The sequence below is a fragment of the Asterias amurensis genome, chromosome 8 (assembly GCF_032118995.1).
Source record: "Asterias amurensis chromosome 8, ASM3211899v1".
NCBI classification, from domain to species: Eukaryota; Metazoa; Echinodermata; class Asteroidea; order Forcipulatida; family Asteriidae; genus Asterias; species Asterias amurensis.
This window is the reverse complement of record NC_092655.1, coordinates 7,776,741-7,794,886: the sequence shown is the minus strand read 5'-3', so window position 1 is coordinate 7,794,886 and position 18,146 is coordinate 7,776,741. Positions and strand designations below refer to the sequence as shown.

The following is an 18,146-nucleotide window of genomic DNA, read 5'->3' as shown; positions in this document are numbered from 1 at the left end:
TCATTTCAATGTTGAAAATATTGTGCAAACAATCAATATTTCCTGAGCTTCGCATATGAGAGGACTTAACAATGCTAACAATCTTACAATCCTATTTGACCTTTTTATCCTTCAGTTGTTAAAAGCTCTGTTCTTCACCAACATGGCGAGCTCAGCTGAGATTCCATCTCCTCAGGTTGCTCGTAAACCTGGTAAGGCTACTCGTCTGACATCCAACATGAAGCCTGGCTTGTACCATGACTGCTTTGAAGCTCCTTACACTCAATACACCCAATCTCTGAATCAGTTAGGACCCAAGATGAGTACTACTCCTGAGACTGAAGGAGGCAATGCTGGGTAGGTCATATAATAATAATAATATAATAGTGGCTTCTTACATGTATATAGCGTGTATATTGGGCACTCAGTGACGCTCAAGGTGCTTTAAAGGAACACGTTGCCTTGGATCGGTCGAGTTGGTCTTTGAAAAGCGTTTGTACACCCGTTTGTTATAAAATGCATATGGGTAGAAAGATGTTGCAAAAGTAGAATACAATGATCCACACAAACATGCCTCGAAATTGCACGGTTTTCCTTGTACCTCGTCGACTAACACGGTCGGCCATTTATGGGAGTCAAATTTTTTACTCCCATAAATGGCCGACCGTGTTAGTTCGCACAATAAAAGGAAAACCACGCAATTTTGTGGCAAGTTTGTGTGAATCATTGTATTCTGCATTTAAAACATCTTTCCAACCATATGCATTTTATAAAAAACGGTTACAAACGCTTTTTATAGACCAACTGGTCCGATCCAAGGCAACGTGTTCCTTTAACATACAGTATGTTAAGGTATGTGGGCCTAAGTTCGAGTTATGAGACATTATCCTTAGCACCATGTAATGGTTTACAAGGCGCTGTAGTGCAATATGCTGCCAATCCAGCCAGGAAAACCGGGGCAAACCCTTCTGTTTTCGATAAGTGCACTGGTTTCTTTTCCGTGCGTTACACAACACACGGTACCAAATAGAAGCCTCCCGAACAATCCAAAAAATCTACTCTGCGGTAGTAGAATATATAGCACGACAGTTCTCTAAAGTAGGTACACACATGGTATTACCACAAACCAAATATATATCATTACATGTACTTCTTCTAATCTTCAGACATGTCATTCTGGACACTGTGGTTCAGCCATCATTCTAATCTTGCACTGCAATCAATGCAATAAGTGAAATGGTAGTTGCTTACACTGAATAATACAATGATGGTTAAAGTATGATATAAATGTCTTGTATAAAGATAGCCCTGGCGGCCTTGCACTTTCGTATTGGACTACAGTGACGTCCTGGACATCAGGGTCCATTTCTGGGGCGGAAAATTTTTCAAAGCTTCATAACGTAAATCTTACCCGCAAGAAAGCACCAATTTCAACAGATTCACATTCCATGGCAGCATATATTTTTCTGCGGTGGGTTTTGATCATAATATACTCTTCACAAATTCGTCATTTTCATGAAATAATGCCGCTCCCAACGTTAAGAAATTCAAATTTTTGTTCGTACTCTCACAGTCTGCCGTGTGTACGCAAGACGCACGACATGCAAATCTTGCATTGCGTTCGTGTTAAGATACGGTGACCAAGAATTCATGCGTCTTGCATCGAATGCATACGCGTACGCACGGCAACAGACAACATTGTGAAAAAACGATCAAAAAGGGAATGTTTTTAACATTGGTAGCTGCATTATTTCACGAAAATTTCGGATTTGTGAGGAATATATGAGGACCAAAACCCACCGCAGAAAAATGTACATGTATGTCGCCATGGAATGTGAATCTGTTGAAATTAGTGCCATGTTGCAGATAAGATTTGAGTTATGAAGCTTTGAAAATTTTCCGCCCCAGAAACGGGCCTCAATAGTTAGGACTCTGTATCTGTGTACAGAGGAAGAGTCCTACATAGGGCTAGTATTAAGATAGGTCTTAAAGTTTGTGAATCATTTCTTCTGCAGGTTGTTTGGTTGGATGAAGTCTAAGATTGATAGAAAGGGCATTCTGGGAAAAGTCAGCGGCAAAGAAAAGGTGAGATACTTATTACATTGTAATTTAATAAGCTGGACATTAATTCCAATAAATGGGTTTGTAAATTACCTGAGTAACCACTTTTAAGGAAAATACAGGTTGGGAATATTGAATTGATATTTTGAATATTGAATTTCCCACCTCTATTTCCCGCCTTCGTACATCACTAAGCTAATCCGCATCCACTGTGCTTAAGCAGCATCAGAGTCCAGCTTTCTCCAGAAGACGATCAGAGCATACTGATCGAAACGTGGCGTTTCCGCAAATCTTTCCATATCGTATTTTCACCACGCTAAGTTTCAAATCCTACTAATATTGAATTGAACATACTGCTTATTGGAGTTTTGTTTGTCTAAACATTATTGTGTGATGAATTTAGTTTATGGGAACTCCGCTTGTGAAAGAGATCAACCGTTTTCTGTTTTGTTTGTGTTAATGTTATAAGTTTGTTTTGAAAAAGGTTTTAACATGCTTATTTTGTTATGATTTCAGTCATCTGTGCACTCCTACATACGTCTATTTGAGCCATTAGTTATCAGGGCTCTGAAGCAGTACACAATCACCAGTAGTATTCCCTTACAACAGCAGGTACTGCACCTCTTGGCACAACTTGTACAACTCAGAGTGAATTACTGCTTACTGGACTCAGACCAGGTCAGTCAATAGTCATCCTTTCCAAATATCACTCTATCATACATCAACTCAGGGTGAATTACTGCTTACTGGACTCAGACCAGGTCAGTCAATAGTCATCCTTTCCAAATACTACTCTATCATACATCAACTCAGGGTGAATTACTGCTTACTGGACTCAGACCAGGTCAGTCAATAGGCATCCTTTCCAAATATTACTCTTTCATACATCAATTCAGGGTCAATTACTGCTTACTGGACTCAGACCAGGCCAGTCAATAGTCATCCTTTCCAAATATCACTCTTTCATACATCAACTCAGGGTGAATTACTGCTTACTGGACTCAGACCAGGTCAGTCAATAGTCATCCTTTCCAAATATCACTCTAGCATACATCAACTCAGGGTGAATTACTGCTTACTGGACTCAGACCAGGTCAGTCAATAGGCATCCTTTCCAAATATTACTCTTTCATACATCAACTCGGGGTGAATTACTGCTTACTGGACTCAGACCAGGTCAGTCAATAGTCATCCTTTCCAAATATCACTCTATCATACATCATCTCAGGGTTAATTACTGCTTACTGGACTCGGACTAGGTCAGTCAATAGGCATCCTTTCCAAATATTACTCTTTCATACATCAACTCGGGGTGAATTACTGCTTACTGGACTCAGACCAGGTCAGTCAATAGTCATCCCTTCCAAATATCACTCTAGCATACATCAACTCAGGGTGAATTACTGCTTACTGGACTCAGACCAGGTCAGTCAATAGTCATCCTTTCCAAATATTACTCTATCATACATCAACTCAGAGTGAATTACTGCTTACTGGACTCAGACCAGGTCAGTCAATAGGCATCCTTTCCAAATATCACTCTTTCATACATCAACTCAGAGTGAATTACTGCTTACTGGACTCAGACCAGGTCAGTCAATAGTCATCCTTTCCAAATACTACTCTATCATACATCAACTCAGGGTGAATTACTGCTTACTGGACTCAGACCAGGTCAGTCAATAGGCATCCTTTCCAAATATTACTCTTTCATACATCAATTCAGGGTCAATTACTGCTTACTGGACTCAGACCAGGTCAGTCAATAGTCATCCTTTCCAAATATTACTCTATCATACATGTACATCAACTCAGAGTGAATTACTGCTTACTGGACTCAGACTAGGTCAGTCAATAGGCATCCTTTCCAAATATTACTCTTTCATACATCAACTCGGGGTGAATTACTGCTTACTGGACTCAGACCAGGTCAGTCAATAGTCATCCTTTCCAAATATCACTCTAGCATACATCAACTCAGGGTGAATTACTGCTTACTGGACTCAGACCAGGTAAGTCAATAGTCATCCTTTCCAAATATTACTCTATCATACATCAACTCAGAGTGAATTACTGCTTACTGGACTCAGACCAGGTCAGTCAATAGTCATCCTTTCCAAATGTCACTCTATCATACATCAACTCAGGGTGAATTACTGCTTACTGGACTCAGACCAGGTCAGTCAATAGTCATACTTTCCAAATATCACTCTATCATATTCTGGACCAGTTCCACCTACAAATTACATATATTAACTCTAAACTAATCATATTATTGAGCTTAACATGCTTAATCCTATTTCTTTATTTTTCTTGTAGATATTTATCAACTTCGTTGTTAAGCAGTTTGAGTATGTAGAAGAGGGACAGATAAAGTAAGTTGCTCATTAACATAAGAGTGAATTGCATTACTTAATGTTGTAAAACCAACAGACTGTATTCTGTGTTCTTGTATGAGAAATTGGTGGCTTTTGTTGAAACTCTGAGCGTGTTGTTTGAAAATCCAACTGTCTAGGTTTTAGTACCTACATACAATGTACTTGCTCTTTGTACTATTGTAGCTGTATGTAATAATGCATACAGTAGCGTTGGTGCTTTTTCAGTTGAACTGTTGTGTATGACTTGGTGGTTGATCAATGGATTAATAAACACTTCTGTTATTGAATCTTGGAAATCATTTGATTGGATCTCACCACGCCTCAAACAAAATACTCCTTATGGAAGTTGGTTTTAAATTAGGTGGATCCATTTACAAGTAATATTCATGACATGGCGTTTGGACCAGAAGCTTTTCATGCAAAGTAATATTTTCTTTTACCGTTCAAACCTATGTACATGTAACTGTTAGGCATTATGTTGTCTCCCAGTGCAATTTTAAAGGCAGTGCGAGTGGAATATGGAAAAATATAGCGCTACTGCGTCCCACATCCATTGAAGCCAAAGGCTGAGTTGGATATGGGATACAGATGCGCTATATTTTTCCATATTCTACGAGCGCGCGTGTTATAATGAATTTAACTTTTTATACCACTCTTCTGTGCGAGCATCTGATTGGTGGATTAGCGCGTCTTGGAAGATAACAAGAAGTATTATGGCTTATAAGCATTTTGTGCCATCAAAGAAGTACATTTCTATACTTACGTTGTATTTATTCTTTGTTTTATTGGTGCAGGGATTATGACACTCTAATACCACACATCTTCCACTTCCTGGTGCTGTTATCCTATGAGCGGTACCATAGCAAAGCAGTCATTGCAATGCCTAAAATTATACAACTCTGTGATGGAATTATGGCAAGTGGGCAGCAGGCCACTACGCATGGTAAGATAACAAATATTTAGTAAGCCCTTCAAAACTGATGTACTTCAATAAAGTTAGAAATGGTTTTGATACATATTTGCCCTTTTTGGCAATATTTTCTTCAGTATCCAAATTGAATAAAATGCTTTAAAAAAATGCTATACCCTATCTTCAGAAGAGTAATCTAGATGACAAGTAGAACCAACTGTAGTAATGTAGTTCACTTTGATAAATGGGAACACCCCACCTTTGACCTCAGATAAGGGGAGTTTTGTGAACCATAAACGAAAACTGATTGCAAAATTGTCTATGTTCCCAGTGGTCTAGCTTGCATTCTGTTAGGCCAAATGTCAGTATAGGACATGGGAAATATGATAATCCATTGTTAGTTCTGTTTATAACACCCCTTGCAAGTGTTCTGCCTGCTCATTGGTTTAGAGCGCGTCTCATGGCATGTCTTAGTTTTGCCAGACAACGGCCGTGTGATAGTGCATCGGTTTGCCATGCGCTAGTCCGACAGACTAGCACACGGCGTGCAGTACCCAGATGTCCGTTGCGTGTATGAGGATGATGAATTAATAGTCTGTAACCATTTGGGATTGCACGACACTACATGCAGCACAGTAAAAGTGTTTGCAATCTGTATTCGCGTCGTCCGTGGATTGTTGTATTCAGGTCTGTAACTTAATAATAATGGTACAGTATTTAGAAATGTTTGGGGTGTTATAAAACAAATATTGACTGCTTTTACTCGTGCAGTGGTTAAAAACTATGACTCCCATGGTGATCCCCGGAGTGTTCTATTCTCCCTAGGCTTCGCCTCGGGAAAATAGAATGCTCCGGGGATCACCTCGGGAGTCATAGTTTTAACCATAGCACTGGAAGCAGTCAATATTTGTATAATATATCTTAAGATAGGTTATAAGCAATAAGTTTGAATTGCTCTTTGTGTATTACCCAGCTGTGCCAGCTTTGAAGCCATTAGTTCATGATCTGTTTGTGCTACGAGCTTCTAGTAAGTCTGACTCTACCAGGGAGCTAGACACTCAGAGAGAAGTAGTAGTCTCCATGCTGCTAAGACTCATCCACTTCCATCAGGTAACAATTGCCTTCATGTTGGATTCATGCTGATTTACTGTTATTACTTGTTACTTTGATGCTTTTGAGTCCAAATAGCTCAGTTTTTAAGATATGGACTGAAATATTCTGATAGATTTGGCAGGAGAGAGGGTTTTTACTTGTTTTGTAATGGAGTGTTATTCCATGTTGGAGTTGTGTTTTGTGCAATCATTTCTTAGTGTAGCTCCCGTACATACAGAAAACATTGGTTAACGTTCAACATGTATTCATCCAAGAGTGTATAACTGTATTAAGCTGGTGAACAGAAAGTATTGCAGAAAATTGATTTGTTTATAATTAATAATTAATAAACAAATAGCTTGAGCCAATCAGTCAATGCTTGACTTTGAATTTGAGTTTTTTTATTGTGCAAAATTGTGTTATTCTTAATTTTTTTTTTTCTCGCAAAGCAGCTTCATGAAATTGCCCAACCACTAATGAATGAAATGAATGTCCGAAATTATCATGACTGTATGTAACTCTCATTTGTGTTCTGCAAACAAATTATCTCTCTGCACTGTGAATATAGCAGGTGTTCAAATAATGACTCGCTGTATTTTAATTTCATCAGGCCCTAGAAATGTTTATTCCTGTCCTTCTACAAGCCCATCGTGAAAGTGAAGACAAATGGAAGAAGCTTTCTCGTCAAGTGGTGGACATGATTCTACCCCTTCTTGCAAGGCAACAGGTAAAAGAAGTCAAGTTAATTTTGACTTTGAATAATTAAATAAATGAGTATTTTTTCCTCCATATCATCTTGCCAAAAGTTGGGTGGTACATGTAGGTTGGGGGGGGGGGGGTGGGGATGAAAAGATCCTACTTGAAGAATTAAATTCAGTAACTTCATCTGCTTCCTTTCAAGGACTTTAACAGAAGATTTGAGTTTGTAGAAACCATAATGCGTGACCACAAGCATGGTCAAAATTTGCAAATATTTGGTATCACAGACTAGGGTTTCATTGTCCTATATTCAACCTATGGTATCACGGACTAGGATTTCATTGTCCTATATTCAACCTATGGTATCACGGACTAGGATTTCATTGTCCTATATTCAACCTATGGTATCACGGCCTAGGATTTCATTGTCCTATATTCAACCTATATGGTATCACGGCCTAGGATTTCATTGTCCTATATTCAACCTATGGTATCACAGACTAGGATTTCATTGTCCTATATTCAACCTATGTATCACGGCCTAGGATTTCATTGTCCTATATTCAACCTATTGTATCACGGACTAGGATTTCATTGTCCTATATTCAACCTATGGTATCACGGCCTAGGATTTCATTGTCCTATATTCAACCTATGGTATCACGGCCTAGGATTTCATTGTCCTATATTCAACCTATGGTATCACAGACTAGGATTTCATTGTCCTATATTCAACCTATGGTATCACGGCCTAGGATTTCATTGTCCTATATTCAACCTATGGTATCACGGCCTAGGATTTCATTGTCCTATATTCAACCTATGGTATCACGGCCTAGGATTTCATTGTCCTATATTCAACCTATGGTATCACAGACTAGGGTTTCATTGTCCTATATTCAACCTATGGCATCACAGACTAGGATTTCATTGTCCTATATTCAACCTATGGTATCACGGCCTAGGATTTCATTGTCCTATATTCAACCTATGGTATCACGGCCTAGGATTTCATTGTCCTATATTCAACCTATGGCATCACAGACTAGGATTTCATTGTCCTATATTCAACCTATGGTATCACGGCCTAGGATTTCATTGTCCTATATTCAACCTATGGTATCACGGACTAGGATTTCATTGTCCTATATTCAACCTATGGTATCACGGACTAGGATTTCATTGTCCTATATTCAACCTATGGCATCACAGACTAGGATTTCATTGTCCTATATTCAACCTATGGTATCACGGCCTAGGATTTCATTGTCCTATATTCAACCTATGGCATCACAGACTAGGATTTCATTGTCCTATATTCAACCTATGGCATCACAGACTAGGATTTCATTGTCCTATATTCAACCTATATGTAATCACGGACGAGTCAAAAAGGCACAAATCACCAATAACGAGCTTTAAACACATAAAAGTAGCAATATACATGTATAATCAAGACAAGAACAAACTGCTTCAATTGTTACCATTTATGAGAGTTTGTTTTCTTTCTTTTCTACTTTAGATAAACCTTGATTCCTTAGAGGCCATAGATACCCTTCATCATCTTTTTGGAGTTGTAGCTCCTAGTGCTCTGCGACCGGTGGATATACTCCTTAAATCACTTCTCCTTGTACCGTATGAAACAGTAAGTGAAAATATTTAGCACATTGATGTGAAACACTGTAATACCTCCTGATCTTCCTTTAGTACGAGTACTTATCATAGCAATGACACTGACAATTAAATTAGTCTGACTTCAGTTGTGTAAATGTACTTTTGTTATAACTGAACATTCAGAGATGGCCAGTTGGTGTTTGGCTTGGTGTAGCGGTATCTTTCCTGGCCTTCAACCTCTAGGACCCCGGTTTCGAATCCCACTTGGGACACTATGTGGTTTAGGCTTTAAGTCCCAACTTGACTGCAAGGGATTTCCTCCCACATATCTAACAGAATCTCCCTTCCTTGTCTTCTCTCCATTGCATTGGGATGACGATAACTCCCCATTAGCAACACACTTAAACAATCAAACCACACCCAGCAATTCAGTCTCACGGTTGTTGCATTCAAAGTTTCTAAATGTACATGTACAATGTATACCTTTTTGTTTAAAAAAAAGTAATATTTGATATATGTGTTTACTGTATTTAAACTTGTTTTCAGAATCTCCCATGATAATATTTGTTATTGACTTTACTGAACAGTAATCCACTAATGTCTTGTTTCTAGGGTCACCCTACCCTGAAGCAGCGCTGGCTGGGTATGGCCCTGGCTATTCTCAATGTCTTGATCTCTCAATCCAAAGAAGAGACTGTTTTATCTCGACTTAGAGAGCTTGGTCTTACTACAGACCTCTTTGTCTGCCCACTGGAGGATGAAAGAAGTAAAGAAGAGGACATCGTTAATGCTAACGTCTTACCTCCTGAAGAAGTACTGGCAAGGTAGGAAAGGGTTATCTGGATCTCGAGAAATCTGCATCTCCACCTTAGGGTTTAATGTCAGGAAGCTTTGGTTCATATTGATTGCATGGTTAGGCTTACAAAATATTTTTATGTTGGCGTAACAGGCCCCAAAATATAGGGAAGGTAGGTGGGGATTTTTCGTTTTTTTCTACCATCCCAGCAATGAAAATGACATGTTTTCTAATTTAAAGCCGGTAGTATACACGATTACAAAATAAAACAAGGCTACACACAACAAATAGTATATTTTTAAACTCTTGATGACATTTAATTTATTTTTATGTCTCCAACAGATTTTAATCATTAAATTTCTTCCCTTGAAAAAAATAAAAATATCCAGGGTGTAGGCCTTATTTTTAGGGTAGGTCGGGTTATGCCAACATAAGATTTGTTTTCTATGCCTTAGATTGAATGTGACATTGTGGTTGTGTACCTGCAGGTTTTTACTTCAAGTGATTGGGTTCACAGTTACCATAAAGAACCCGGTGAATGGATCCTCAATGCAAACAAACTCCAATGATATCTTCATCTATCAGGAGTTATCTCATCTCTTGCTCTACTTAGCACACATGTTCAAGTCAGGTAAGAATGGATCTACACTACCATACCTTGTTATTTGGACATGTCTTGGGCACTTTAGTTTGGACCAGTCATGAGAGGATGCCAGTATTCTTACATAACAACATTCTACAATCACCACCATCAAACTATTGTCAGATGTACACAGGGAACTCACACACAATTGAAACTAAGTTTTTTTTGCAGTGGTCAATTGTTTATTTTTTTTCTGAAATGTTTCTTGGGTGTATAACCTCTCTTGACCTCTGTTATGAATGGGTTGTGTTTAGCATGTCAAGTAATCCATGTATGTTTCCATCACATGATGTTTAAAACATAATTGGAAAGTTCAAATAATTGCCTTGTTGTTTTCATACATGTAGTGTAGTGGTCACCAAGGGCTATAAATAGTTATCTGCAAATGAAACGTACATGGAACCAGCCATGGATTGTCAATTTGTATGATTACCTTCATTGTAATTTATTAGACTCATTTCAAGTTAAATCTTAGAGTTTGGTAAAGCTGTGCCTTGCATTTATTCTTGTGTTAGCCAGCACTATGATACATGTATTGTGTTTGATTGTTATGTATCTTTGTATACAGGAGCCTTTAGGAAGGTAGCGTCTTCCATGATGATCATGATACGAAACTCCAGGAAGACATGTTGGTTTACTCTAGATCAACTCAACTGTACCTTCCTACAGCTGACTACATCCCATCCTATTCTGGTGCTTCAGTGGTGTCAGGTACAGTATTAACATCCTACACTGTAGTCACATACAAAGGTTTATCCAATGTTCATTCATGTTGCTAACAGACATTATTGTTACACAGTTCTTAATGCAACTTGATATCTTGCAATGGTCGATTATAAATTAACCTGAAAAATCAATGTACAAATGCCAGGTCTTGAATGTAATGCATTGTGGCTGTAACTCCTATTTAACTGCATGTTTGTATCCTTTGTGTAGGTTCTTCTTCTTTTGAACTACAGTGATCAGGACTTTTGGTCAGTTATTCTACAGACCCCTAAGAGGCAACCATTGTCCAAGTCCTTGTCTAGTGGTAGTCTGGACAACCTAGAGACTAATCACCATGACCATTCTAAAGGTTGTCCTGAAGAGGTAGCTCGGCGTGGGGGTTTGGTGCTCTACTGTGACTATGTGGTAGGACTCAAACTTTATTGAATTTATCTCTGCTAGGTGTTACCACACATGTCTAATTTATTTATCGGAGATCTCTCCGTGAAACACTGTTTTTCAGAGGTGTCAAGCAGCTGCAAACAAATATCCAAATAAAATTTAAGATGACTAAATGAAGGCAAATTTAAATAAAGGCCACTGACTTAAAATGACAACAGCTCAGAAGAGTATCAATATGAATTGAAACTCTGCATGAAAAAGCTCCTTGAAAAAGCAAGGAGATTTTTAGCAACACCATTTTCAGATTTTTAAAATTTATTATAGAGTTTTGTTGGCTCAGGTGTAGATCATAGCTCAGTTAATTACCTATTGTGTAATCTCATCACAATTTGTGTGCTCCAATTATGATCTGGAAGACGTATTGATTAGCTTACTGTTTAACATAGTGTTTTGATTGGAAACATTGCTAATAGTACATCTTGAGACTATAATAGGGTGTTAAGATCATGATTGATTTGTAATCTGCCTTTGTTGCAGTGTGAGAATCAAGCTGATGCTGAACCCTTAACATGGCTGGTAGTCAACCACATCAATGAAATTATACAGCTATTTCATGAACCACCTGTGCAAGATGTTATCAGGTAAACTAACATTGTCTTCTTCTTATTGCAAACATTTGTCATATATATAACAGTTGGTTAGTTAGAACCCTGATATTGGGGTCCTTATGCTTAGATTTCAAAATAAGGTGTTCATTGGGCGACCCTGTTTTTCGCATGTACACATATTGTGAACATAAACCATGCCATATCATGTACATGTAGTGTAGATATCTACGCAGAGTACATATTGATTCTGGGCACAAAACTTCCACCTGACATTAATAATGGTCATAGAGTTACATATAAGAACTAGAGGGCGCAGGAGTGATGCTTCGTGCACAAACGCCACAGGACCGCAATATGACAAGCGTGTCATTCTGCACGCGCGTTGAATATGAAATACACGTTTGAGCGTTTTTTTTATTGAACGCTCACGCGATGCTGTTAGTTCAACTTACAAAATGGCCGCACAAACACACGTTGTGAGATAGCTGTTTTGTCAACTTAGAAAATGGCTGCCTGCTCGCATACCGGGGCGCATATAATAGGCCAGTGCGCGCTCTAGTTCCTATATATAACTCAATGATAATAGTATAATTGTACACTGGGAGCCAAGCATAATAATGTGGTTCATTACTGCCACACTAATTAATTGTTCAGAAAGCTAGTGGAAAACAATTTGTATTGACTATTGCCACTTAAACTAATAGTTAAGTTGAGATGTAGATACAGTACATGGAAATTGATTTTGACATCTACATGTAACCATAGAGGAAGGAATAGAAGGAGCTCGAACGAAGGGACATCAAAAGTCGAACGTGCGGTATCGCGGTCGTTTAACAACACCTCGTAATCACCCACATACCTTATACAGACAATGGGCGACCTGGAGTATGTGAGTTTGCGTGTGCGCACTTGGTTCTTCACTCAACCATGGTGTCGTATGTCGTATGGATATGACACAGAAAAACAACTTTTTTGATACCTGATAAAAATTGTGTACACTTGTGCTCACCAAATCGAAAAACAATTGAATACCAACCACCCTCGGGTGTTTATACACAAATTTTGAACCACGGCTAGCGGCTAGTGACCGGAAAGTCACAAAAAATGAACAAATATGCCATGATTTTTCAGTGAAACACCTCAAATAGTAAATGAAAATGTGTGTATTCACAATTCTTGTCTCCAATGATTCAACTTTACACAAAGGCAACGGTGCAGAGCGGCGGTACCGCACGTTCTGTACAAAGAAATCTAATCCTGCTCGCTAATCGGCCGTCCAGCTGGAGGTCTTCTATCTTTTTCCACTGGTTAGACAGGGGCATTGTCAGGGTATTCTTTTGTTACTCTGCGGTTTTGAGGGTCGTTCGAGCTCCTTCTATTCCTTCCTGCAAGATTTAACAGGCTTCAGAAAGCATCATTTGAATTACTATCAAAATAATGAAACCACTTGAATGTTTGTTTTCTCAGTGCAATCCATCGTAATTCTGCTGCTAGTGGTCTGTTCCTGCGAGCTGTTAATCTGAGATTTGTTCACTTCTCTCATCCCTGTCTGGTTAAACTTACTCTACAGTGTCTTCAAGGCATACATCTCAGCCAATCAGGTGAATCATCTTGCAGAAATAACCATCTTTAGAGTCCTTCTTTTCGGGCCCTTTTAGAAACGATGGCTTTGGCTTTGGATTTGGCTCAAGATAGCGGTTGTTTTGACATTTGCTTGTGCTTTGCGTACACGCGCTCAGGACTTCAGATGAGAGAAAGGAGCCTCAAGCCGCATCCAAAGTCAAAGCCGTGATTTCGAAAAGGGCCATGAACTTAAGGCTGAGTCACATTGAGAACAAGAGAACGCTTTCTATTCATTGAATGGGCATGTGCGTAGTCTGCGTGGAGCAATTCAACCAATAGTGTTCTCTTTGGGTCATGATCGTTATCGTTCTCGTTATCGCTGCAGTGTGACTCGGCCTTAAGACTGTGCTTATGAATCAACTTCTGGTGTGTAGAGGTACATGTTTTATGCATCGGTACATGTTTATGCCTTGGTACATGTTTATGCATTGGTACATGTTTATGCATTGGTACATGCTTATGCATTGGTACATGTTTATGCATTGGTACATGTTTATGCATTGGTACATGTTTATGCATTGGTACATGTTTATGCAATGGTACATGTTTATGCAATAGTACATGTTAATCCATTGGTACATGTTTATGCATTGGTACATGTTTATGCACTGGTACATGTTTATGCATTGGTACATGTTTATGCATTGGTACATGTTTATGCAATGATACCAGTTTGTTTACAAACCATGTGCCTAAATGGTTTCTCCTAAACTTCTGAACAAACAAATACAAATCATAGTATTCTTAATGGTAGTCGTGAATCAGACATTAAATACAGACACATACATGTAGCTTTTGTCTTTTTGTGTCTTGCCTTTTCAGGATACAATTGCCATGAGCAACATTAGAACACTAGAGATCTGTACCTTATGCTAACCTTCTGCACCAGGACATTCCAATATAATATTGTAAATAGGTTCACACCCTCCAAGAATAAATCATCTATAATCCTTCAAGACAATACTTCATCTGGTTTGTGTTATTTGTTTTCTTAAATTGTTTAAACAAAACATTCTTGTATGGAATGTTTTACCATTGAGTATGTGATTCTCTCGTAGAGAGTTGTTGCTTAAGGCTCTAATGAGTATCCTAATTACGATTCAGGTGTTCTACTCACAATACTGATTGAGCGTTTCCTCAACACTCACCAACTGGCCATTGCTCGTCTGTGTGACTCCATTGCATGTAGGAGGGTTGAAATGTTACTAGCAGGTGGTCTACATGAAAGTGCTGCTCAGCTATCAGCAGAAGAACTGTGCAAACTGGAAGAGTATATGACTACACATAAGCTGTCTCAAAGGTAATGACAGTCATTTAACTCCCTCCTCAGTCATTAAGATTTATATAGAAGTGGGACAAATCACATCACATTTTTATTGTGTATTTTGCTCGTAAATAAAAACTAAAACCATGACCATCAATTGTCTAACAGAAGACATTTGATGTCAGCAAACTCTCAATAGTTTCATACTTTACATAACATAAACACCATGTAGTACCATACATGTACATGTATGAACGGTCATGTTTGTATATGGATGATTTTAAGTTTTAGACTTGATGGAAACTTTGCTTGTGATTTATTTTTATTTTTTTATATGCGGTGTCTGATTTTTTACCAAACATTTTTTTTTTTAATTAATATTTTTCACTAATGTGAAGCCCATTAATCTGTTATTCATAAATACTCCAGACAGTTTTGTTGGTCCACATCACATGAGGGTGTCACATGGGGGTGTTTAAGTGGTGTTATAAATACAACAAGAAGTGTTTAAACATAGGATTTGCATGCAAGCTTTATGGTACTCGATCTTAAATGTTGTTTTAAACATTTCAGGGTCATGGCCTTCTGGTTGGTGCTTTATCGCATTACCATGACCTTGCTGGTTTTAAAAGAATGTGCGAGATTGCCTACATGTACCACTAATTTATTCCCTTATTGTAAACTGTGCTATACAACTATTACTATTATAGAGGGGATCACATAATACTTTTAGACATGTTAGATGAGGTCCCTATGCTTTCTGCAGAAAAAGAAACAGAATATGAGTATGAGAAAGGTAATTAGTTTCCCTATCAAACCTTCATCAACCAAAACAACATGTTATTTCTATTCTTTTCAATCCAATACTTTAATTTCAAATAAATACTGAAACTTATTGTTACTAATGTTTGATTGTTTATTTTGTGTTGTTGTTGTTTGTGTTTGTTTAGACATCCTAGGTTAAGCTCTCTACTGACACGGTTTAAGACTGCAATCTCACACCAGGATACTACAACTTCTCCCTCAACCAACAGACCCTACACAGATCTTACATCAGTTATTCCTAATAAGGTCAGTTTACATAGAGATTGGTAAGATACCTTTCATCATACATGTCATCAATGACTTCATTTGTTACTTAATGAAGTATTACCTCAGTACCTTCTAAATTCCCTTTTAAGGAAACTTGACACCTCGCTGGCTGCCAATTATATTTGTCTAGGTTATTGACAAATATGAAAGCACACTTTTGAGATTGCCCCTTGCAGGCAGGTTGATCGATTCCAGATACACATGTAATACTACATGCCATACTCACGACATCGATATAGCTTCATGAAATAAACAAGTATTCTTCTCTAAAACCAACCAGTTAGTAATTGGTACATTGTAGTTGAACATTAACTCCAGTACATGCCCATTACAACGCAATCTTTAAAGTAGGAATGCTTCAGTTTTGCAAAATAACTTGCCTCAATCCTGAAATAATATCCTCCAAAAGAGCATTTCCCGTTGATATGCTTCATTGGATACTTTTTGACTACATTATTCAGTTTCATATTGATGAAGTCAGTCATAATTTAATCATCATGTTACCAATAGATCTTAAGAAAACAAACATCAATGTGCAATCAATCTAGGAACATTGCAGAAGCACTGTACTGATACATTTATTAAACAGTGCTTCAACAATTACAAATCCCTGCACATTTAAATGTTTACTTTGTGTTTTTGTGGTTGATGACTTTTTCTTTGGTTGTAGGAATGGTTTCTGTCGGTGGTCCAACAAGGTTGTTTTGGTCAAACAACTGCCTCAGCAAGAGAGTGTTCGCTACTTCTAGCTTATTTACCATATGAGGACATACTAGCCACTATGATGACAGAGGTATATACCAATTACACTTTCATGACTTAAATGTAGTGATCAAATGCACTACATTGAAATGCTGTTGTTTATAGACTTGATGCACAGAATCCTGTCGTGGATATTCATTGACATATTGGACTGATAATTGCTTTATGCTTTTGATAACACATTAAACCATAGAGCCTGTAAATGAGGTCAGGTAATACATGCAATTGTTTCCCCATTTCACCAAAGTCATGATTTTGCTCACATGTTGGATTCTGAAATTGAAAAAATGTGAATTTTGTATTTTCATTTTATTTATTGCTAAATGTTTACAAATTTGGTCTTAATCTTTTGTTCAGGACTTCAGTTACCCTCTTCTAGAAGACTGCTTCCTCGTTGGATTACAGCGGACAAGATCCCTTCATCCCCAAGGTTACAAAGGTTGTGCTACTGTTCCTCCTGAATCACGAGGATCTCCCAAGAAGGAAGCTCCATTGGATCCAATGCTACAGGCTTCTTGTAATACTCTCCTGAGTCATGTTCATACTCTCATCTCAATCATGCCATCAGGACATAAGATCTTAAGGATGGATTCTAGGCTTGATTCAGACAGGACACAAAGGGGTCGATTGACATCTTTAATGCAAGATGGAGAATGGAGCCATCGAGTACATGAGTTAGCCTCAGCATTGGTTAAATACCTAAGTGCTATGAGATTACTAGAAATGGTCATACCTAGTCATGCTGAAATAGATATAGCTAGATTAGCAGTCACATGTCTGGAGGTAAGTCATATCAATGCAAATTATAATAATTGTAATCATTTTTAATCAAATGAAATTTCCTCTTTAGGGAAAAATGACTTACAGTTAACTATTGGTGTACAGTCGACTGATATGGTTTCCCATCAAACAACGCATCAAATTCAAAAAAATCATTCTCCCTTTCAAGGCACTCCAAGGTTCAGCCCCACTCTATATTCAAAACCTGTTGATTCCCCGTACTACAAGACCGGGTCTTAGATTCACCAGCAACATGCTCCTTGTTCCCCGGTCTCGTCTAGCCAGCTACGGGGACAGGGGTTTTTCCATTACAGCACCCAGGCTCTGGACTTCACTCCCTGAAAACCTCAGGAAAATCCATGACATCTCCATCTTTCAGCATCAACTTAAGACACACCTGTTCACACTTGCTTTCCCCAACACTTGAGAATTTTCCCTCTTTCCATCTTGACTGGCGCCTTTGAATGGTTTTTCACCAGATTTAGCGCGCCTTTATAAGTGCTGTGTTATTATTATTATTATTATTATTATTATTATATGGTGTGCATACATTGAGTACACATTGCCATGGTGCATCTTTGTAGATATTGTTGTCATTCTTTCCTTTGTACGCAACATCCTCCCATTTTGTTGTATACACAATTCCTTATGGAAAACTCTCTCCTAAGAATTCCTTTGAGGGTACCTTAAGATTCTATTGCCATAAGTCTCTATTTTGGTAGTGAATATTAAAACAGC

At 38.2% G+C, this 18,146-nt stretch overlaps 1 protein-coding gene across 1 annotated transcript in view; it reads left to right on the top strand.

Annotated features, from left to right (window-relative positions):
• The window catches only part of LOC139940324 (huntingtin-like), a 71,698-nt gene that overhangs the window by 36,234 nt on the left and 17,318 nt on the right, over positions 1 to 18,146 (top strand). The window contains exons 26-43 of the mRNA XM_071936528.1: positions 116 to 336; positions 1,995 to 2,064; positions 2,557 to 2,718; positions 4,360 to 4,415; positions 5,213 to 5,361; positions 6,302 to 6,438; positions 7,031 to 7,147; positions 8,642 to 8,764; positions 9,346 to 9,557; positions 10,018 to 10,160; positions 10,741 to 10,883; positions 11,109 to 11,303; positions 11,817 to 11,920; positions 13,355 to 13,488; positions 14,615 to 14,810; positions 15,725 to 15,845; positions 16,537 to 16,659; positions 16,986 to 17,411. Coding sequence (XP_071792629.1) covers positions 116 to 336; positions 1,995 to 2,064; positions 2,557 to 2,718; positions 4,360 to 4,415; positions 5,213 to 5,361; positions 6,302 to 6,438; positions 7,031 to 7,147; positions 8,642 to 8,764; positions 9,346 to 9,557; positions 10,018 to 10,160; positions 10,741 to 10,883; positions 11,109 to 11,303; positions 11,817 to 11,920; positions 13,355 to 13,488; positions 14,615 to 14,810; positions 15,725 to 15,845; positions 16,537 to 16,659; positions 16,986 to 17,411 — 2,832 coding nt within the window. The remainder of the gene's footprint in view (positions 1 to 115; positions 337 to 1,994; positions 2,065 to 2,556; positions 2,719 to 4,359; positions 4,416 to 5,212; positions 5,362 to 6,301; positions 6,439 to 7,030; positions 7,148 to 8,641; positions 8,765 to 9,345; positions 9,558 to 10,017; positions 10,161 to 10,740; positions 10,884 to 11,108; positions 11,304 to 11,816; positions 11,921 to 13,354; positions 13,489 to 14,614; positions 14,811 to 15,724; positions 15,846 to 16,536; positions 16,660 to 16,985; positions 17,412 to 18,146) is intronic.